At 41.7% G+C, this 24,182-nt stretch overlaps 1 protein-coding gene across 1 annotated transcript in view; it reads right to left on the minus strand.

The window, feature by feature from the left end:
- Positions 1–24,182, minus strand: part of LOC104276217 (dedicator of cytokinesis protein 1-like) — a gene marked incomplete at its 5' end in the record, with an annotated part of 69,499 nt that overhangs the window by 25,636 nt on the left and 19,681 nt on the right. The window contains 7 exons of the mRNA XM_009872447.1: positions 5,706–5,814; positions 10,264–10,398; positions 12,570–12,670; positions 13,153–13,242; positions 16,410–16,507; positions 21,888–22,071; positions 22,509–22,612. Coding sequence (XP_009870749.1) covers positions 5,706–5,814; positions 10,264–10,398; positions 12,570–12,670; positions 13,153–13,242; positions 16,410–16,507; positions 21,888–22,071; positions 22,509–22,612 — 821 coding nt within the window. The remainder of the gene's footprint in view (positions 1–5,705; positions 5,815–10,263; positions 10,399–12,569; positions 12,671–13,152; positions 13,243–16,409; positions 16,508–21,887; positions 22,072–22,508; positions 22,613–24,182) is intronic.

The following is a 24,182-nucleotide window of genomic DNA, read 5'->3' on the forward strand; positions in this document are numbered from 1 at the left end:
CCCCAGTCTACCACAGTCATTCGTTCCAAATCACAACCAAACCAGCGCCTCCGGCACAAAATTCAGTGTAAAACAGCACAAAGCATGATCGCAAGTCAAGTGACGTTGAGATGACTGTAGAGGTTATCGCATTTGCTGCCAGTGCAACAACAGACTTCCCCATGTTGGTTGTAAGAGACACAGAAATCTCATTCCAAGGTTGCATTTTATTACTAGTCATTCGTTCCAAATCACAACCAAACCAGCGCCTCCGGCACAAAATTCAGTGTAAAACAGCACAAAGCATGATCGCAAGTCAAGTGACGTTGAGATGACTGTAGAGGTTATCGCATTTGCTGCCAGTGCAACAACAGACTTCCCCATGTTGGTTGTAAGAGACACAGAAATCTCATTCCAAGGTTGCATTTTATTACTCACCTAATTTAAATGATGGTTATAAACTGTGCCACCTGTCAGAAAAGCCCTGCAAAGTAACGCCAGCCTCTTTTGTTTTCTTCCCAGGTACCTCAGCAGCTTATAATGTATTTCCCTGTCTTCATTTAAATACTTTTTGGTGGCCTTAGCAATAAATGTTTAATACTACAGTAGGAGGAAGCACAGTATGGATACACAGAAATACACATCACGTGTTAAAATTGACAAGGATTATTAAAAAAAAGCCACATACCCGAGAGAATTCACACTAGTGAAATGTTATCATCTCCCATCCCGGCTCTCTGCGGTCACATTAGAAGATAATTTTCCATGCACACACCTTCTTTATCAAGATCATTTAAAGCCCAGAGAACTAACTCGGCTCCCAGCCTGTCTGGGGTTGGTTTTTTTTTTTTCCCAGTCATCCTGAACAGCAGCAAAAAGTCACGAGTAATGGCAAACATGGGAGCAAACCACAAGAACCCCGCTGAGAATAGTTCAGCTCCCTCATACAAACGCAGCCCAAATCAGACAGTCCCCAGAAATTCCAGGCAGCTGCCCTTGTTTCAAAGAGATGCGAGAATCAATTACAAGGAAACATTTGCATTTCTATCTAAACTTGAAATGTCACGCTAGGCTTCAGCCGAGCTTGTGCTTCAACAGGAGAAGGTTAAGGAAATAATCATCACCCATCAATTAGCAGAAAATAGGACTAAAACCAGCAAAGCTCGCTACACCTGTAACAATTAAAAATACGTGCATGTACCTAATGCCACACACTTTATTTAAGCAGGTAATAACTCCTAAAATCAAACCGATAGTTAAAAAACCAAGTTTATTCTCTCTGCTTCTGTAGTACTGCAGTCCACCATCACTAAAGAAAAACTTTTGTTACTAAGAGGACAACCAAAATATCTGTCAGCTCAAATCACTGTCTGAATTTCCCTCTCCAGGTTGGACAACCACACATCTTAAAAAAGAATTTAAACAAATAAATATAAACGGCAGCCTCTGAATGCCCATCTCTGCTGACATATTAAAAAAGAAAAATGGCAAAAATCCCCTCAATTATATTTATTTAACTAACTATAAAAAAAGTGTTGAACACTGTAATTTATACTACACCAGCTTCCCAAATTTAATTCTACAGGGCTGACTATTGCTGTCTTTGTAGCCCAGAATGAAAGTGAGTTTCGTTCATTCTTACAGCTTCATGTTTTGATTGCAACATATTTGAGTGCACTACAAGGTAGGAGCACTCAAAGCAAAGCTCTGCTCAAATCATATTCCAAGAATACGTGGACTCTTATCTATTTATTGTAAAACTATGTACCCGAAGCACCACGACTAAAATTTGAACAACCATTTAACAACGCTTTTTAAATTGTTTTTATTTTGCAGCAACAAAAGCTCACAGAAGGAAACAAAGCTTTACACTCTGGGAAAAAAAATACAAAAACAAGCTGGGTCAAGGCTTATTGGAAGACTCTATGTAAAAAATAAAGAAATAAATAAGTCAGCTCATTTCCATTCTCAGCCACAAGACTGGGAGTCAAAGCATCCTCAGCAATGCAAGGCATGATTTTGGTGCAGTAAAAGGTTTTGCAGATAGACAGAGCTTTTGTTTATTTGTTTGTTGGGATTTTCTTCCTTTTAAGTCTGAAGTAAATTTAATCAATGCTGTGTACAGTTACACCTACTTGCAACCAGCAAAAGTGCTAAATAGCACTTTTAATATGCCCTCCACAGAAAATACTCTTGATTTTGTTTCCCTAAAGGCTGAAACTGAAGTCAAGTTTGCAAAGTAGCCACGTAAACAAGTTCTTCCCTACTCTAAGACATTTTGAATAGCCATAATCCCTAAAGGAGGTACAAATTCAAAGTCTCTTTTGTGCTCTACAACTTTAAACCCTTGTATAAATCATACAGTTTTCTTCTGAGGAAACTTTTCTTTCAGAATGTATCCAAAGCCTTGAAAAAATTGAAATTAAAGGGGCAATTTAAATGCAAAATATTAAGTAACTGAAGACCTGAGCTACAGACAGAAACAGCTCATCAGCTTCCACAAGGACATAAATATTTGAACAGATAAAGAGTAATTCTTGCTAAGAACATAAGACTGCAGTCATTCATTCTCCCCCGCACAGTGTCAGCTTGAAGGCTACTCTCTCCACAGATAGGCTGGGGAAAAAAATATAAAATAATCAGTATAGCCAGCCCAAAAAGAAAAGTTGCAAACATGTTAGAAAAACTTTCCAGTGGCAGTTCTGCTTCATGTTGATAAACTGTCAAGACAGATTACAATTTCTGCAAGAAGAAATAGAAATATTCAAATGTGTGAATTAAGCATCTGTCTCTTCTAATGTGAAGCACCTTAATTTTCTGTGTCGGTCTTTTCAACTTCTTATCTTTCCAAACAGACTTATTTTTGTACACACTCATTTAGCTTCCCCATATATATTAAAACCAGTCAAAAAAGCCTGAAACTGCTCCAGCTAGATCTGTTGATCTTAACCGCACAACAGAGAGATGCAGCGATTTATGGGCTTATCTCCACTGCTGTTCTACCAAACCTCAACACAGCATCCAACACCGCGTCCCACCAAGGGTTTGTATAAACTCAGCGCTTGGTCTCCAGCTGCGGCTGCAGGAGATGCCATTTAGCGTTCCCGTGGTCCATCCCCTCCTGACTCCCCCAGCATCCTTCAGAGCCTGCATCTCCCCCCAACCCTGCGGAACACCAACGGACCTGTCGTCTTCTAAATCTGCCCAACCTCTTCCTGGGCGGGCTCTGGTGAGACATTATAGTGCCTGCCAGTACCTGAAGGGGACCTACGGCTGGGGAGGGACTTTTTACAAGGGCCTGTAGTAATAGGAGAAGGGGTGATGGGTGGAAGCTAGAAGAGCGTAGGTTTGGACTAGATCTAAGGAAGAAGTTCTTTACCCTGAGGGCGGTGAGGCACTGGCACAGCTTGCCCAGGGAGGTTGGGGATGCTCCATGCCTGGAAGTGTTCAAGGCCAGGCTGGGTGGAGCCTTGAGCAACCTGATCTGGTGGGAGATGTCCCTGCCATGGCAGGGGGGTTGGAACTAGATGATCTTTGAGGTCCCTTCCAACCCAAATCATTCTACGATTCTACAACCCCCTGTGACAGCAAGCTTCAGAAATGAAAGTTTTGAGGGGTTTTTTTTTTATTTAAGTGAGTGCACCCTAATTCTTGTACCATGAGATTCAGTGCAGAGGAGTTTCACAGACCACTCACCCACCAGGAAGATGCCCCAGTCCCGGTCCTGGTCCTCCACACCCCTTTAACTATTTCCCAAGGGTACGGAGCACCTGGCATGCAAGAGGCAGATGCACCAAGGCTATGTGACAGCAAAACGACAGTCCTGTCACATTCTCATTATCCCTCTGGCTGCCACCCAACACCCTGCTGCTTCTTCACCCACCGCTGAGCTACCAACTCCAGATCACCGCCAGACACGCCGAATGAAGCTCATCCCATCACGTCCACTTAGCGCCGTTACCGACACCCTCCCAGGACTCCAACAGCTCTGTCAGGCAAAACTCACAGAAACAAAGATCATTCTCACTCAGAACAGCCCCACGTTTACCCACCTATTCAATAATATTATTCTTTGTAATGGAACCACACATTTCTAGTTACTGAAAAAAACCTGTAGTGCTTCAGTGGATGTTTGAATATAATAAAAGCCGTCTCACAAGCTGCAAAAAGCCAATACTAATAATTATGCGTTCTAAGAGCTAACTGCTTAAGAGTCCAAAGGAGATGAAAGGAATGAATAATGAATGGAAAGTTATCAAGGCTTCCGAAAGGCATCCAGAAGCACACTTCTCAGACAACCCCACCCCAGCTCATCTGTCAGGGTTTCATCTACCAGCAAACTTGACACTGCCAAATGCGGACAGAAGATGTCAATGAAGGTGAAACTATACACGCACTGGGATGGACACCACTCTAGTGTGACCTCTCCAGCCTTTGCTAGGAAATTTGTCTTCTTTTCCTGCATTTCACGAAAAGATAACTGAATTTTGGGGAGTTTTGGAGGGTTTTTTCCAAATCATAAACTGCTGAAAAAGAAAAAAGGTCATGTTCCTCTGCCTTCTTTCTCACAAACAAGTGTCAGGCAAGTAACTCCTACGTTCAGGTCTCAATCTGAAAAACACGTTACGTGTAAAACACCAGAGGGCCCACTCCAAATCACCAACTCAAACTTACCCATTTCCATTCAGGGTAGATGCTTTATCAATGGAATGAAAATGCAGCCTTCCTGAAACACGTAACATCCTTATTTTGTTTTCAGTCTCAGTTTCTCTACCTAAAATATTCAAACTCAGCAGCTTTATCCCCACTATTTATTTTGCTGTGTGCTCAGCACGGCATTACCATTTCCACACACTATAAAACATTCCTCTAACGCACGACCGCTGCACCCTTGAGCGGGAGTCATCCTACTGTGCAACCATCCCCAAATTCAACTCCAATTCTTAGCCCATTTCTGGTCGTCAAGTGATTCGGCGCAGCTAGGTCAAGAGTTACATCTTTTCATAAATTCTACTGGGAACCCAAAGGAGAATTTTGAGGGCCCACTTTATCCCCAACAACCCGCGCTGATGACAGTCTCTGTGGTTTTCCACGTGAGAGAGGTTCCCGAGAACGTGACACCGGTATTGGCACAATGACCTCGGACTCCTTTAGAGACACACAAAAAAAAAATCTACCAGTCCCACAATTCAATACTTTTGCTCTGTGATACCAATACCCACGTTCACCTGAGGGCAGAGCCAGCCAATGCCACCAAAAGTAGCCACCATTGCCAAGGGCCAAAAGAGAGACGTGGGGTGGAGCTTGCAGCCTGACTCCTCACTGATCTTCCATTAAACACATGTACTAGGGCTTCAGATACTACATTGAAGTTCCTGAACAGCCTACAATGGAAATAAGCTCATATGTGGATCTACGTTGCCATCAGCATCTTAATGACAATGCTTTAAAAACACTTTGAAGTTAAAGTTCTACAAGTTAAATAAGCTCAACGTTATTTAACTCCTAAATAATTTCCCTTCTAAAAATAAAAGTGAGGTATTTGCAGTAATTTATGTAAATTTACTCGTTCAAAGCATGTTCTTGACACAGTCACAAACCTTTATTGGAAGCAGTATTTACAATTTGAGGTAAAACACACTTTTGGGGACAAACACACATCAGCCACCTAACTGTGGTTTCTGATGCACAAGTAGAGCCAAGATGGAGACGTGTGAAGTACAAACCTTGACGATGACGGTCTGGTCGGAGATGCTGCTCATCATCTCATTGATGGACTTAAAGAGCTGCAGCAGAGACTCCCTGAAGTCTGCTTCTCCTTTGTTTTCATAAAGTCTGAAAAATAATTAGGTCTCATAAGCACCATCTAACTAAAAAGGAAACACATTTTGTTAAAAATGAGAGAGGATACATTTGTTGCATTACTTTTTTTTTATTTTTTTTTTATTTTTACATTCAAGAACTGAATCACAAGTTTTCTTTCACAAAGACAGAGCGACCAGATTGAGCCAGCAGGAACAAGACTTCTATTTTCAAGCTTTCTACGTAAAACTCCACATCCAGTACCCTTGTTTACGCCTTTAAGTCACAGTGGATCCCTCAGCGGTGACCCAATTCCACGTGCCCACGCAGCAGTGGGACAGAGTCTCTCCCCTCTGCACAAGAGTTAGCAGATGTCTCGGAGGACCAGTGCCAAGCAGCTCTCTGATGAGGAAGCCAGAAAGCATCCAGACAACTTGCCAGCAATCATTAAAATCTACCAGGGGCCTGAGGTAAGTGACCTTAAGCTCTGAAAGAAAGAAACAACTCCCTATTTGCAAAAATAATAATAAAAAATAATAAAAAAAAACAAACTTTCTTTTTACCCATGGGAAAGAAACACTAAAGTTAAAATGCATTTCACCTCTAATTTCTGGCTCGCTGACACTAACCTAGTTAAGGCTCAGTTTCCCGTACCATCAGAACGGCTGCCGCAGAAGAACGATGGATCCCACAGCCGAAGTTCATGAGACAGGGGTTCCTGCGCTTTAAGGCAGGATATTTCAGAGTTGCCCACAGCAACCCCTCCCTCCATCTCCATCAGATGCTTTCAGTGGGATAAAAACCTGCCCTGAGACATCCAAGCAAAAAAAAAAAAAAAAAAACACAGCCAAGCTGAAGAACTGGCCCACTGGTTCAACACAGCACAGGAACGGATGGTCCTGCCACTCCCTTGAATATTTTGAACACAGAATGATCTCCATTTCAGGTGTAGGATGAGATAATTCTCACTCCAAAATGGAAAGGAACAAGGAGAAGACCACTAGCTCCACATGAATTCTTTAAAAATATTTTTAAAACTTCCCCTTTTGGCAATACACAAGTCACCTACATCTGGCTGTTGTGAGTACAATTCTTGAACTCAGCCGTACTGACTTAACACACTCAAAAAAAAAAAACCAACAGTGATTAAAAGAAGCCCAGGAGAACCTGGTCAAATTTAAACAAGAAAATAGAGGTGTTTATAAACATCAGATGGGACTTTTTTCCGAACTAAAACCCCATTCTTACCCAGGCAGCTTTGATCACCTCCAAGAGCTTCATCCAACAACTGAGCTCCCAAAGCCTCCTTGGTTCCAGCAGCCCTGTCCCCGAGCTCACCTCAACATTTTGCACCGAGGCCCATTAGGGCAGCTCCTAGCCAGAATTCAATTCCCCTTTATTCTCCTCCTCTGTTCTTCTGGAGTTAAATCCAGGAAGGCAGTCTTGAATGTGGTCTGCAGCTCAGAAGGAGCACCACACCCAGGAATTTTTATATGTGCACTCATCATACGGTTTCTTCACGTCTGAAGACATCGTGACAGACCACCGACTACAGAAGGAAAAGGGCTTTTCTTAAGATAAACATGGAGTTCAGAATGTTCCTGCTGCCTTCCACTGAAACTAATGCGTCTCATTTTTAATGCTGCGTTCATAAACCTTTGGGAGCCACGGATATTAAGAAAAAGCTATTTAACCAGTACACAGGGGAAATGAACGCTGCAGAAAAAAATATTAAATTGTGTTATTTTGCTGTTCAAACTTCTCTTCCTCTCAGGCTAAAACTGGGGGTTATGCAAGACAAAGTACTCGTTAACTCCCCACTTCCATAATGGAATTCGGTGTCCCCCTGAACAGATTTAGAGAGGTGAAACTAATACCAATATAAAGAGTAACTAAACTTGACAGTCCAATAAATCAAACTGCTTCACACAAAATGCTTTGTGTTTCAAAAAGGAAATCATAACAAAAATAAACAAGTTAGTCACAAATGCGTTTCTACCGTCAGTTATTAACACCTATTTATTTAATACACCCCATAATGCTTGAAAACGCTGCAGCTATGAGAAAAGCAGGATTACACTAAGTCGACCCTCCTAGCAATGCCTTCCAAATTGTAAATGCAACAAAACCACTGGGATCAGTACTGAGAAAGCCAAAGTTCACATATAATATTTTGCCTTCATAAATTCCAGATTTGCCATAACATAAATATAATATAAATACTAGATTTGCCACCAGGCTTTAACTAGATGGACTAGGCTTCTACATATTTATCCAGAACTGAAGTTTGCCTGCAATCACGTTACTCAAAAGCTCCACTCATTCGGTTCGCTACCATATTGCTGAAGTTGAAAATACGTAACGTTTTTTAATAAAAGATTCTGCTTGCTCCTTGCGATTTCTCAAGTAAAACACTTTCAGAACACTGCTACACTTCTGCATTATAATCACTTCAGATCCCACACCTCCGGCAGGATTTAAGGCTTACAGCCGAACAAATCATAGTGTCATTCAGCATTCAGCAGCCTCGCTGATTAATCCCTTGTCACTGAGAGCTGTGTCTTCCCAACGCTGAAGAACTGCGAATTAGCGCTTAGCACGAGGAAATCCAATGGCCGATACTAGAGGGTCATATTGTCTGTAAATCTAATCTGCAGCAAGGGACAATTATTTCTTTTTTTTTTCCTGTTTTAAAGTGATTTGTAGGACCCGCAACAGTGTAAGTGACATTCGCTATTTTACAAACCTCACAGCAAGACTCCTACAGAAATAAATTACAACCTCAAAATTACAAAAAGGTTGGTGGAGCCGGTAACATCAGAGCTCTACATAAATCCCTTGTAATAAGGTTGTTACCATCACTAACAAGTAGTAAAAGGATTGAATCTAAGCGAAGACGAACACATCATCGACTCGTTTTATAACCCCTTTAATATTCCACGTATAAAACACAGTGCTGACTTCCAAATTAATTTAGAATAATTATTTATGCTCGACTTCAGGGCCGGACGCCCACAGCGGGCGGCGCAGCGAGGCTCTGTGCAGCTCACCTCGCAGGAGGTCGAGAGGGGAGCAGAGAACAGCCCCCCTGCAGCTCTCTGCCAAGCTGGTAGAAATCCAAATCCTCCTCCTATCAAAAATCCTATCAGTCCTGAGGAGATGATTTCTGCAGCCCTTCTCTCTTTCCACTTTTCCCGTCCCGCTCACTGAAACCTACTGAGAGTGCAGGGCTCTCCAGTCGGCAACTGACCCCAAGAGCTTCTTCCCACTCTGACGGGGGGGCCTGGGGAGCTCCTGTTGGGCTCTAACTCCAACAATAGTCACGGTTTGCTTTGATGAGGCAGCGTGTCAGAAAAAGTGCACCTTACACTGCTTTTCCCCCTCGCTGTCCATCTCTTCTCTGTCTCCGTGCCTGGCCTACAAATGAAGCCCTCTGCAAAGCGCAGCTTCTCCCTGAGCTCTGCAAGCACCACACAAGGCCAAACGTCTCGTTTCCCATCCAGAAGAGCCCTCCCTTTGCTTTGCTGCAAAAATTTTCAGTACTTTTGTCTTCCCAGACTTTTGCAGTCAACTGAAGAAAGGCACAAGCAAAGCCCAGGCCTGGATGAGGGACAGGGCAGTAAAGCTACTCGGTACCTTCATCATTTTGGTCACAGAATTAGACAGTTATTAAAGAAAAGTTTCCCAAAAGGTGGCAACCTTTATTTGTTCAGAGACCTAAACGACACAGAGCTGAAACACATCACAATTTTGGCGGTGCACTGCTACTTTACAACACACACCTCTGTCAAGGAAATTCCACCTGCTCCTAGGGAACAGCAGTCTCCTGAAATGAGTTCTAACAACTTCAGGTCTTTATAAACCAGCCTCACCTCAAGCCCTGGGTGCAGGGCTGGGCCCCTCACTGCAAGAAAGACACTGAGGGGCTGGAGCGGGTCCAGAGGAGAGCAATGAGGCTGGGGAAGGGACTGGAGGGAAAGTCCTGCGAGGAGAGGCTGAGGGAGCTGGGGGGGTTCAGCTGGAGAAGAGGAGACTTAGGGGGGACCTTCTCACTCTCTACAACTCCCTGAAGGAAGGGTGCAGTCAGGTGAGGTTGGGCTCTTCTCCCGGGCAACCAGTGACAGGACAAGAAGGCCCGGCCTGAAACTGCGTCAGGGGAGGTTTGGGTCGGATCTCAGGCAGCCCTTCCTCAGGGAGAGGGGGCTCCGGCACTGGGATGCTCTGCCCAGGGCAGGGGGGAGGCAGGGGGGAGTCACCGGCCCTGGCGGGGTTTAAGGAGAGGCTGGATGTGGCACTTAGTGCCTGGTCTGGCCCATGTGGTGGTGATGGGTCACAGGCTGGGCTTGGTGATCTCAGAGGGCTTTGCCAGCCTCAAGGATTCTGTGATTCAGCAACTTTATGTCACAGCATTACAGTCGTGACACTTTTAGACCAACCTTGTCCTTGGGAATTACCGGAGGTTTCAGCATTCACCGTACTTACTGATTGAACAGTATCCTGGACCGGACTATGAACTTGAAGATGTACTCCAAAGCTTTCATAGCTTTAAAGAGTTGATCGGTGATCCCACACTTCTCAGCGTTATCCACATAGGTTTTTAAAACTTTAGTCAGTTTTCTGTTTAAATACAAAACAACAGACAAGTTACAAGCACACTCGCAGAGAAGAGTTTTAGTTTTGAAAGGCCTAATGAAAAAATATGCGCAGAAGTAGTGCCCTCCAATTTAAAAATTTAATTACGCGACTCATAAACTCACTGTGTTTTTGTTTTTCATGGTAAGTACCTGCACCCTATTCTTAAGAAAAAAAATAACAAAAAAAAAACAGACCAGAACACCATTTAACATATAAGCAATAGAACAAATCTTCGTAAGACTTATTCTTTGCTAGATATTTAGGGTTATTCAAATTTGGCTTTACTAATAACAATCAAAATAAAAACATAATTGAATACAGACTGATTGTCAGCATTAAAACACAGATTAGATTTTATTCATTAAACAAGGCTTCCCCTTTCCACACCTTTCTTATGGATTTGGGGCTAGAATGTAGTAAATCTATTTCTTAAAAATGTACATAACACTAAATTGCCAATTCTTTTAAAGTCAATCAGTGCTGAAAGTAAACCAATTTTTTAAATAAAAAAACAAACAACATTTCAACTACCTTTCAACAAACAGGAATCACAGTTTTAATGTAACTACCAAGCAATGCCATTTTATATCATCCTGGCCACACTGCACATTTCAACACCCACACTAAAAGTAAAAAAGTACAACATTATATATTGCTACCAGGAACTAACACTGAGTAGATAGATAACTTGATACACGGGAATTTATTGGAAAAGGAGTAAACTGCCTAAGAATTTCAAGGAGCCACATAACATACTGTCTGAAGCAAATTTGGGTATAGAATCACAGAATGTTGGGGTTGGAAGGGACCTCTGGAGATCCCCCAGTGCCACCCCCTGCCAGAGCAGGGTCACCCAGGGCAGCCCCACAGGAACGTGTCCAAGGCGGGTTGGAAAGTCTCCAGAGCAGGAGACTCCACACCCTCTCTGGGCAGCCTGGGCCAGGGCTCTGGCACCCGCACAGGGAAAAAGTTTCTCCTTGTGCTGAGGTGGAACTTCCCATGTTCTAACTTAAACCCATTATTGCTTGTTCTATCACTGGGCACCACTGAGAAGAGATTGTCCCCTTCCTCTTGACTCCCACTCCTCAGATATTTCTCTACATCAATAAGGTCCCTCTCAGCTGTCTCCTTTCCAGGCTGAACAGCCCCAGGTCTCTCAGTTTCTTCCCAGCAGTCCCTTGATCCCCCTTGTAGCTCTCCCCTGGACTCTCTCCAGTAGGTCCCTGTCTCTCTGCAATAAAGTGCAGGGAGAGGGCAGGGACCTGTCATACCCACCGGCCTAAGTCAAGCCCAAGCTCAGATCTTCCAGCAACTTTATGATTAAATTTGTTTCTGCCACCCCATATTTAAGGAAGGGATGTTCTCCAAGCCTATCAGCAAAAGGGCCACCTTCAGCTCTTCCTAACGAAACCAGATGCTGGAGGATGCCTCAGCCTTTACCCACTTTTCACATGGAGGCTGTTAACTCTGTGAAGTGATCGTACCAAAGCTCTGACTAAAGCCTAACTCTTCTTCACTATTTCCAATCAATACTCCTTAAACATTTTCTGGTCACATAATAGAGACTGGGTAACAGCAAAGTACACAGCACATTTCCCCGGTTGGATTTTTTTTTTTCCTCCCTCACTGCAAAGATATCCATTTTCTTCCACCACTAATAGTCTGAAGCAGCAGCAAAGATCCCAACTGTCAAGAAATACTTAAGACGACAAAAATAACGGACCTTTGGTATTTTGCTCTTCACTGCTTCCTGCCCAAAGTCACAGTAACAGAAATAATACAGGGTAGAACATGAATTTAATGCACCAAACAACATATATTTGAAGCATCTGAAATGGACATGATTTCTTTCATTAAGTATCACTGAGAATTATTTATGAATATTCTCCTTACAAAACACTTCTTGAAATAGTCAAATTATCCCCTCCTTCAATAAAACTAAATCAAGACTTTCTCCTTGCAAGTGACCAAATGTTTTACTACTATTATTTTGAGGGAGAAGGATATTTTATCTCCAGGGTTCTTCAGGAATCTCTCACCCTCCCAAGCGCTGTGGGCAAAATCTTAACTAACCTACACGAACAAATAACTGAATAACATTATTTAGAAAAGATTACGCAACCCACATTAGAAAAGTAAATTTTGACATTTACGTGTAGGCTAATGTAGCACTGAAATGCTTCTTGATGTAGGTTTCCAAGACAGGATTAAAATGCTGGAATTTTCTGTCAGCGATCAGTCCAATGATAAATACCTGAAAAGCAGCACAATTATTGCATTGTGTTCAATAATATCTTCGATTTTATACATTCATCAATCTTTCTTTTCAGATAAATCACATAAACAACATTAAAACCTTGTAATTTGGCTTTTGACTACCTTCTCAATATATTAATATTCTCCTTTCCTGTTCTGTTCCTGAACTTTCTGTTCATAACCAAGTTTTCTGCTCTAAGCAGAAACTGTTTCTGTCCTAAACTCTGCTGTTATTCCACTAATATGACTGGAGTTGACATTCTCTATCTTTTCTAGGAGGAGGACATGATGCAATCCAACCCCCTTTGGATCAAGTCCAGCTGAAACTTCTAATATAATAATATTTTAAATTAAATAAGTAACTAACAGCTAATAGGATCTGTTACATTAGTAATCTTCATTCTAGCATTTACACCGCATTTCTTAATGTATTCTTCATTGCAGTACCTACATTTCAGTCCATCCACAATGCAAACTTACCAAAGCATCAAACACTAACGTGTCAAATGTCTCACTCTCCGAGTTCTCCATCATTATGTTAAAAAGTGCATCCAGCGTATCTTGAAGAAACTACAAATAAACACACAATTCATCATATTTTGCAGATGTCACACAGGTTTCTACAGACACACTTGCTTTCATTTAGATATTTTACAAAGGGCATTTTAAAAGTTAGCTGCAAAAAGGAAAGTTTAATATTTGTTCTTCTAGCAAATTATTTTTTTAGTTGATTATCTATAGATCCACATCACTCAAAGAGTAAAAAAAAAAAAGTCAAAAACCACACTTGCTACACCTGAATAGTAAGTTTAATCTATTACAGTGAATGAACAAAAACATATTTCAAAGCTGAGTTTCATCAGTCAGTCAGCAGGATCATGCACTTGCTGAAAATTGATGTTTCAGAGCACAAACCAGACAAGCAACTCAAGTCTCATGCCAGATAAATCAAGTCACTCGCAGCAGCTGCGAGCTGCGCGACAAAGTGCCACCATCGCTTCTCCTGACCCTGTCAGCTCAGCCCCACGATCCCCTCCACCGAGCACGCATGCAGGCACGGGTGACCTCTTGCCCCAGCCCCACACCGACACGCCTCCGTCACCGTAACGCAGGAAGAGTCTTCCCTGGCCACTTGGCCGGACACACTCTGATCTGCGCAACACGAAAGTAAGAGCAGATTAGGTCAGAGGATTTCAAGTTAAACTGTTCTGTGCACGTAGAACTGCGGTTCTTCATAGTGAGAGCGAGTATCCGCGTACGGCCCAGAGATACTCATCACCCCGCTCAGATTTGTCGGCAGGGGATTCCGTGTCTGAGGAGGTTCCTCTGCTGGGTGACACAAAACCGACACGGGCTCCTCCAACGCGCAACGAGGATGGATGACAGCCTCAGTTTGTGTTCGTTTTGGAGAAAGAAGGGGTTCAACGGGGGTTGTTCCAGCACATCAGTCTGAAGTGAGGTTAAAATGGGTTTTGCCTTGTAGATGAGGCAAGGGATAGCTGGGGAAGAACATCTGAACCAGCAGGAGGCAACCGATTCCTGAGATTGCAACTACAAAGAGGTATCATATACACTGGGGGAGTAACAGCCCGCTTTGCCACCCTCCTCCCTTAAAAGTTCTGATCTATGCGATGACTCTGCTAGCTCAGCACAATTCGTCTAGACCACCTACTAAATTGAAGAGTTAAATCTCAGGAAGTAACCTCCCTTTAGCAGCTCACTGAGCACTTCGCTGAATGCCAAACCTCCTCCAAACAAGTGAGTGTGGAGCCACAGGTCACACTATTAAGATCTGAAGATGACAAAAACAAAAACAAAGCCAAAATGCTTGCAGTTGATTCTAGGCTACAAGGTTTTTGGGGGGCAGGTGGGAAAATAACTTTCTCGCAGTTCCATTCACTCCATTACAGAACACATGCAAATAAAGTGCATTTAATCAGCAGCTGGCAGGATGGAAAAAGCAAGGCAGAGTTTTGAGGTTTGACAGGAGTAGTTTCCATCTTGGTTTGAGGAGAAGTAGTGCTCTCGGATCCCAAATGCTGCCTGGCTGAGTCCGTTTTAAAAAATGGGTAGACAGCCACGCCACAACTGATCAAGTCCTCCTTTCACATATAGGCATCATATATTGACTTTCTTGAGAGAGTTCAAGTTTTAAATTTGTTGACAAGGACTTCATGTAACTGCAAGAAGAATACAGGACAGATGCTTTTGCTGTATAAAGTTAGCCTGAAAGCATTTCTCGGGCGGGGAGCTAGTACGAATAATTTCTAGCCTATCAGTTTACATTCTCATATCCTATAGACTCTACGCACAAATGGAGTCGGAGCCTCTGCTGCAGGGAGATAACATTTACAGTTTCCATACCCTATTGAAACGGTCAGTCACAGAACGAGCATCTTGGCTCATCTCAGCGATAAATGAGCACCAGCAGGCAGAGACATTTTACTGGAGTTTTAAAACATACTCAAATTTTCCTGTTAAACGATTTCTGGGGTTTATCACACGCATACTTCTTTTTAATATTCTTGGGACTGTACCACATATCGTATTTAAAAACGTGAAGGTCAAAAAAAACTGAAGGAATAAAAAGGAACAGTTACAAACTAGGTATTAGGAGTGTGTAACAGAGTGGTCTACATAAAGATTTTCTCAACACTGCTATAGCAGATTGATAATATAACCAGTGGACATTTAAAAAATAAATAAAAATGGTGAAGAGAAAAATATTAAACATCCACGCTTCTGTCCCATGCATCAATCATACTCTGCTCAGATCCCTACGCAAGAGGGAGAAAGGAATAAGATTTCATGAGTCCTGCAACGGCGCATGGAGAAGTGGGAAAATTACAAGTCCCAGAAGGACGACGTTTGGCAGAAGCAAGTATCAATGTCAAGTTTTTAGCTAGCAAATGATCCACAAAAACAGCAGCAGGTAAAACCTTCCTGAAAAACAAGTCATGTGAGACACTATTTTCTCCCTACCCAATAAAGGATAACATCAGCATTCTCTGACGTTTTAAGCTACTTCAAGATGAGGCATTCATTATGCTTCTATTAATCAAATTAAAATCCACTGCAGTTAGGAAACAACACTACAAGCCCTTAAGGGTTGTCCATCCCCAATACGTTACATCTTTTGACACTCTTCAAGATTTGATTTATTACAACACATTCAATAAAGCCCCAGTCTACTCTTTTCCGCAGCTAAATCTGTCTTTATGTAGGTCTCTGCAATCACTCAGTGGCCTTGGCAAATGTAAATAACTTGGCTCAGCTAAATATTTTCAGGAGAAATAATTTGGTTTTAAAAAAACATCATCATCAACACAGAGTAGGATTGTGTTCCACATTCATATGTTAACATCACCATTTAATATCACCATGTAAGAATTCCAAGACGTTATAGTCCTCCAAAGAGAAACACCCTTTGTCTTCACGTATCTATATATAAAAATTCACTGGAATGCTGAAACAGAAAAACAAAAAAAAACAACCTCATCTTTTCAAACAATTTGCTTTTTATGTGTGTTTTACCAATACTCAACATCTGAAATGTTCTTTGAGGGCAGGGATTAGCATCCCAAAGGCTGACAGATACCTGGCTATAAATTAATGTGCAGGGGAGGCTGGGTGACAGGGAACACCACAAAAGAGACATGAATACCTCAAAATAAGGGATTCAGCAAAATTACAATACCAGGTTGGCGGGGTTTTTTTGAAAAAAATTAACTTGTTACCTTAACCACTTCACCACCATCAACCTTCATCAACTGCTTCAAGTTCTGCTGCAACAGGTTGGTGTTTGATCGCCACTTCAGAAGTCCCAAGAGATCAACTAGAAGTAAGAAAAACAATTATATCAGGCAGGATATTTGCTTTCAATTCACACTCCATAACTATGTTCAAGAGAAACAGGTCAGCCGTTTTTACTGTACAACAACATATTTCTAGCACGCTTCTGACACTGCAGAAACGTAGCACAGAATTTCTATCACAAAAGAACTCTGAAAGGCTTTCAAAAAAAAAGCAGCCTGCTTTCCAAATATCAGCATTAAAATCTCAGCCCAGAAAGCCTGATCCCTCAGTTTTCATTTATTTCTAACCGCACAACTGTTGTGGATGAAAGATGCCGAAACAAAATTAGTCAGCCGCCAACACAGTCATATCTACAGGGCCGTGACTCTTCCAGCATTGATGTTTCCAGCTTCTTTGCTCTCGCTGATTAAACTGAAAAGAAAATAAGGCACAATGCACGGCAAACGCTTGCAAACTAAGCTAATTCAGTGGAAAGCCGTCTGCTTAATAACTCCTAACGCCGAAATTGCTCTCCCAAGTGATGGAGAGCTAGGGTACAGATGAGATTAAGGAACAAATCAACAGCAAATGGCCTCGTCCCCGAATTCTAGAGCCCACTATTAAGATCGTGTCACTCCAGCATTCACTGATAAATAAGGGGATACAGAGAAGGCAAGCTCTCTCTCTTTTCTTAGTCACTCAGAGCCACAACATCCTTTTTCAGTTCACTTTAAGGAAAGCTTCTCACAAAGAATTCACAATCTGGATTCCCCTGCAAATAAGCACGTTAGTCAATAGGAACAACTACACTAGAGGACCAGTAAGTTCAACCCAGCCCAGCAGCTGTTGAGATGTGACCCAAATTGCCCACAGACCAAAAACCCCAAGCTTGTCCTGCCTTAGCCAAGCCAGCATCAGAGAAAAATTCCTCCCTAATCCATTAAAAGTGAGTTTTCAACACCAAACTACCTGTAAATCATCCTCAGTAGAATCCCCTAAAGAGAGATAAATAGATTTTGAAGGCTGTCTAATTTCAGGTTAGCCATTGGATTTAGTGCTGCACATCACCCACCTCCAATATGGTTAATATCATAGGAATTCCACCCAATGTAACTCTTAAAACAGGAAGGGCAGACAGCTTCTCCCAGCCAACACCCCCTTCTTGTATTCAAACTTTCAAAGTGACCAAACAAAACATTTACCGATGCACACATCTGCAGAGCATATTCTGGAAATTATATGCCGAGACCCAGAGGGGCTGCTAGACTTTCCCCAAAAGCTTTCACTCTAAGCAATAAATTAAATTCCTTCTAGTGGAATGGACTGCAGTTCTCCTCGGGATAGATTCCCCTCAAACCAAGCCTTCTTAGCATCTCTTTGAGAGAACAAGTAAAAAGCATTTTATTACATTAAAGCTTTGAACAACTCAATTTTTTATTATTTTTTTTACTGTATCCCACCAGAAGTCTACAGGCCGAAACTAGTCTTAGAAACTCGGCATTAAGAGAAAAATTGCTTCTGGAAGAAAAGCAAAGATGCCTCCACGAGGTATCCAAAGCATTTCATGAATATGATAAATTTATCATAATTTGGTTTCAGTCTGATTTCTAAAAAGGCATCAGCTTGACAAAAGAGATGACGTGAGCAAGAGCCAGCCCACAGACTGTCTCTGAACGGCATCGCGTGTTGCCCCAAGAAAACAAACCCAAGTGCACTTCCAGCGGGCTGACACAGCAAATGCCAAATGGATGTACATGACGTGAACAAGACTGAAGTCCACTGACTGTCTCTGTCTGTTGCCCCAAGAAAACAAACCCAAGTGCACTTCCAGCGGGCTGACACAGCAAATGCCAAATGGATGTACGTCTGTGAAGAGAAATGTCAGCGCAGTCCAACCCCCAGAAAGAGAAAAATAAGTCAGGGGGCACGGTAAAAACATGCATTCGCTCTGTTCCTGCGAGCATTAACCACAGTAAAGTGCCAGGCGGTCAGTGAATCTGACTCTTTTTATAGGTCTAGGTCTAAAACAATACAGTAAGTAGAAGAGGGTAAGAATGAAAACCAGTACTTTAGCCTACAGTAAATGGTAATTACTGCAGTCAGCCTAGATGAAGTGAAATTTATGGGGTCAGAAGATATCAGAGGAAGAAAGCGGAATACAGTTTTTCAATTGCAAAAGAATAGAACAAACCCATAGCCTGCCAAACAGTCAACAGCAACTTTATTAGGGTTAATGCAATTTATGAACCTATCGACTACTTGTGAAGATCTTCTTTCGCATCTAATTTAGCAACTGGAAGCAAATGGTCCAGCTTCCCAGTTATATACCTTCCTGAACCTGTATCTATGCAAAGGTGCCCTTATAGAGATACCCAAACTTCTCTCAAAACCCAGTCACCAAATTGAAATTAGATAATACTTCCACTCTAATCAAATTTCTATGTCTTCTTGGAAATTGTCTTCCCTCCCGACTTGAAGCATTTGATTTTCCAGTTTATGACTTTTTTTAATTTTAATTCTGTATTTACATCTTCATTTTTATGCCAGTGTAGCACCTGAATTTGCCATATAATGTGTATTGCTTGGGTTTTTTAGGAAAAAAAAAACCAGATGTGCTTAACGACTACGTAAAATTCCCCTCAACTGTTTTCTGAAAGCCTGGTCTCCTTGATTCCTCGAAATCCTGACTCCAGATCAGTAACAGTCACTATTATCTAGAGGTTTTAGTCCTTCAGGCAGAAAAGAAAACATAAAAACACTTTGAATAAGCCTTATGGACACGCTGGATGCTTCAAAACAGCAAATACACGAGCAGAACACTCGACAGCTCTCTGGCTACTGCCAGCCAGAAACGTTTTCTTGAATACCAAGGTTTTAATAAAGGAGCTCTAATTCATTACACAAAAATGCACTTGATGTTTATAGATGTCAAAGTGTTTCTCTGGCCCCTTTCTACAGGAAGTTTTAAGAGCAGAATCCAAATAAAGGCACACACTGCTAGAGCCCTGGGGACAGGGGAGGAAGGACGTTCTCCTCTGCCTTAGGTGGTGAAGGAGGAGAATCTGGCCAAGCAGCAAAGTGATGACGAGCAGCAACTTCTGATGCCTCCAAGAGTTGATCTCACTGATTCCCAAAGAGGTTGAGGGTCTTTTTGCTTGTTTTCACATGGTCCTACTCTCTGGCTTGCATCATTACTCCTCCTCAAAAGCAAAGGCAAAATCTAAGAAAAGGCCAGGAGCTGTGTTGCTGCAATGTGCTGTGCCACAAATCACCAACAACTGCTCAAATCTTAACAAAGAGGTACTTAATAACACCACTTTCTCTGCAAGAAAACAGCTGAAGTCCTACCAGCGGTCAAGTTTGATATTTTGGAGACTTGTCAGAAGCTAAGGACATCAATTACTAACAGAAGAGCAACATTAATAACTCACAGTCCATAAAGAACTGAAGTCCAATGAATGTTCAAAGAACTTATATAGAAAAAGAGAGTCTGCAACATCCAGTACACTGCAGAAAAAGCCGTAAGATTTATTATCAAACTTTCAGAATTACTATAAAGCCAATTCTAAGATTCTTATGGGAAGTGAAGAAAGAACTATTATAGATGACCAAAAGGAGAATATTATGTTTTTGACTCAATATTTTGGTAAATGAGGATAATCATGGATTTCTACTTATTTTTAAGAAAGTTTAAGGAATAATATTAACCAACAATTTTACTGAAGTTAAAATCAGCTTCGGAGCTGAACAGTGCTGCCAATTTTTAGACAGAAAACGATACCTGAGGGAGGAATTTAATGATGAAATATTTTTGTTTCTTTTCTAAATTGCTTAAGGATGCGCAGTGATCTCGTGTAATTATGTCAAAATACTTTGAAGGAAGAGAAAAGGCTTTCCTAACTTTGAGAAAAAGTTTCACGGGCAACATAATTAACAGTAGAATTAAATAAAGATCAAAAGTTCAAAACAAATTACATGTCAATTAAGCAGGAAACAACACTCAGGCTTCATTTTAATAATAGTTCTGCGAAAGCAATGTCAATATATTGATCACTGTGAAATATTTTTAACAAGCACTAGGAAAGACTGAGGGGAAAAAAAAAAACCTAATCATATCACAAACAAAAAGCAGCTGATTTCCACACGCTGATTTCTGGGTTCTACAAAACCCCAACCCACTGAGCTGAAATGATCCCATCTTTGCTACGAAATTCCAAAAATCCTTTCCAAATTTTTTTTGCTGAACACTCTTCTCAGGCTCTCAGACTGCCAGACTGCAGTGCATCTGATGTGCTCTGAATATGAAACACCTCGGATATGCTCAAATAAGAGGTGCTGCTGGAAAACCCTGCAATAAAATTGTCAGGTGACTACAAAGTTGTACCAGAGGAGTAACTCTCCTCCTGGATGGAGGAGAACTCATTAACCTGTCGATTCAATGGTTATTCCCCACCTCCCCGTTGTCCCAAGCCCATCCACGATCTCGAGTCCCCAGGGATGTACCCGAGCAGAGCCCTCCCTCCTCCTGAGTGAGGCAGGAACGATCCCTCTCCCTGGCATGACTCACTCACAGCTCAGTGACCCACCCACACTCCCCAGCCTCCTTCTGGCGCAGCGAAGAGAACAAGGGAGCGCTCCATGGCAACCAAGCGCAAAAATTACAGAGAGGGCACAGTCTGGAAATGTGAAATATCTGCTTTGGTGGCTGCCATCAGCTCTACTTTCCACAGCCTTGGGATGCAGTCAGCCAGCAGACAATACACATGACAAAAATATATATATAAGGCGAGTTTTACAAAGAACAAAATACGGCGACTCGGTCCCTGGTACTCTGCTCATGTGAAGATGTGTGAGTGTGAAAGTGACCATCATGCAACACATCCCTTCCGCCCAACACAAGAAAACATCAGAGCTTGCTTTCTTCAGACCTAAGATATGGATATTGCACCTTGGAAATACCATAAAACAGCTTACTTGGGAGCAGAATCATGATATTATCTACTCTTGAAAGCAAATTCATCTTCTTCCTGGCTGCTATTGCTCATACCTACAGGGAAGTAAAAATGTCACAGAGACTGTTCTCAGTGGACTTCAGTCTAAAAGCCTCAACTGTGTGGCAAACAGCATTCTCGTTTCCATTAAACTCAGGGTTCTTCTGTTTTCTTAGAGACGTGTACTGCTCTGAAGCAAAACAAAGCCCACGGGCAGCGAAAAGGCTGGAGAATACACACACTCAGGAGATGGCTTTGCCTCACCCAATTTAATCAATGACCGCGCGGCAAACAATCCACCAGCCCTTCACCGAGGAAGAGGGTCAGAGAAGGCAGGAAAATCAGTCCCAGGAGGGGCTGGAACGCAGGAAAGTACAGCTCCACTCCCACTGTGAGGAACAAAAAGCTTTTGCAGCTCTGCAGACTTACCATTCTGAGTAAGTTTTGTTGAACAAACTAGAGTAGAAATCTGGAAAGAGTCCTTGCTGATGGTGCAGCTTCCGAGGTTCTGCATGCTCTTCCCCGTTGCCGAGTGTCCCTTTTCCTCCAATTCTATTTTAGTGGATGGCAGACTTAAATACGTCGAGGCATCCTCCAGCTTCTTTGCTTCAGCCTACAGTGTGTTTTTCAATACAACACAAAACAATCTGAACATTTATAGCAAAAAAACCTGGTAATAATAAAATGTTATTGTTTACACTGCATTTGCTCACATTTGCTCCCAAATTGGAGCTATCCACTGGGTCTGCAACCACCGCAGTTTAGCATTAACCTGTCTACAGATTAAAGCCAAGATGTGATATTTAAAGGGTGACAGAAGTGGGTGACAGAAGTAACTTTTTCAAGCCGTGAAAACCCACATAAAACTCAATACAAGTGCCTTTGAAATTAAAACACCCCCAGTAAAACATATTCTGTCTGCTATTTAGTTGCTTGAACTACCAGAATAGTCTATAATACTTCTCTGCTCAATTCTGTAACTGTAATTCACTACAAGTCAGTCATCTGAGCTAGTTACTAGGGACATACTAAAGTACCTCAAAATTCTACCTTGTAAACTATGAGGTCGTGTTCTCCATCTCTCAGAGTTGTTCCATCATATCTCATGAGCTTCACAAAGGCAAGGGCAAATATTTTCTCAGACTTATCTTTGGCTGTTAAAAAAAAAAAAAACAAAACACACAAGAAAAAAGCCAAATAATTATTTGATAGTTAAGAGACAGACCACCTAAACCTCAAACACAGATAACCTGTAAATGATCTACGAGAGTAAAGATTCTCAGATGGAGAAAGTGCACAGGAAATTAGGAGTCTTGTAAACACAAGCAAAAAAAAAAAAAAAGAGCAAAAATGAACAAAATGAAAACAGAAGAACTACCTGACTGCACCAACAGTAATTAGAATTCTGTCTATTCTTTTAGAAAGCTGGATTAATGCAACTTCTTAAAAAAAAAACCCAGATATCTGATGCATTTGTAATACTCAGGTTTTTAAGAGTTAAAAGAATGGCAGTGCTTGGTACCTAGAATAATGACTTAAAGATCAGCACTGAGGATCTCATCAGGGCTCCAAAACAGAACTAAAGCAGAAACCGGATCCATAACGACAGATGAAACCTCAAAGTTTCTGAAAGCTGACCCACCTTCTACAGTCAACAGGAATTAGAAAATGAATTCAGTTTGCTCTTGCTCAAAATTACGGAAAGTTAAATAAAAACAAAGCAAGAGGACAGGGAGAAACCACACAGCAAGTCAAGAACAAAACCCAAAGGGAAGTGCAATCGATTTGAGAGAGCCCAGGGTGCCTGTGAGAAAGCCCTGCAGCCTTAAGGCATGGCCTCTGTGGAATATTTAAACCATGGTCTACCCAAATGTTTGAGTCGTCATGAAATTATTTACTGGTCCATTAATTTGTAGCCCACAGTCCTAATTTTGACACTAACGAAATCCATTTTCAGCACACTGTTTGCATCAGCATGCATCATTCTCTAAAATTAGTAAATCTTTTTTGAAACGATCCATTGCAGAGCGCACAGCTTCAATTTAAGCGTTCTGGGGCAACGTCCTACATATTACACAGATATGTACACATGAAGAGTATCACGTCTTCAAATGCATCTAGTGGATACCATCTGATTAATGGTTTTGTCTACACATTTATTCTACAGCAAAAACCTTCCTGCCGATTTAGAAAGGCTTTCCTATCCAGGGAGCCAATCTCTGTGATCATTATACAGAATGAACATTATCAAAACCAAGGCAAATCCCCAAACTTTACTAAAAAGCAACGGCTGACAAATGGAAGATGTCTAGCCACCTCAGCCTCGCCCTCAACAAGCTCAAACCATCTCAGCTGCCAGCACCACTACAGGAAAGGTGAGAAAAACCCTGAATTCTTATCTTTTAGACTAAAATTACTTCAAACAAACAAGTCTGTCTGAGAACCAGAAACACAAACCAAGCTTCTTAACTATTAAGTCTTCCATTACCGATGCTAAGCCTACTGCAAACTCCTTCACATTCCCATTTCACACGTGGGGTTGTTAAAGATATTTATTACTCCCCACTCACCTACCTGTAAGATACACAATACCACAATTCTTTCCGTTGCTAACTGAAAGCTTCATTTGTTAGCCCTTTTATTTCACTTGGAGAAATAACTGGGTAGGAAAGGAAACACTTGATGTCAATAGGTAAGAATGAGGAAGACGTAAAGGGAAAGCGA

The sequence above is a fragment of the Apaloderma vittatum genome, unplaced genomic scaffold (genome assembly GCF_000703405.1).
Source record: "Apaloderma vittatum isolate BGI_N311 unplaced genomic scaffold, ASM70340v1 scaffold2287, whole genome shotgun sequence".
NCBI lineage: Eukaryota > Metazoa > Chordata > Aves > Trogoniformes > Trogonidae > Apaloderma > Apaloderma vittatum.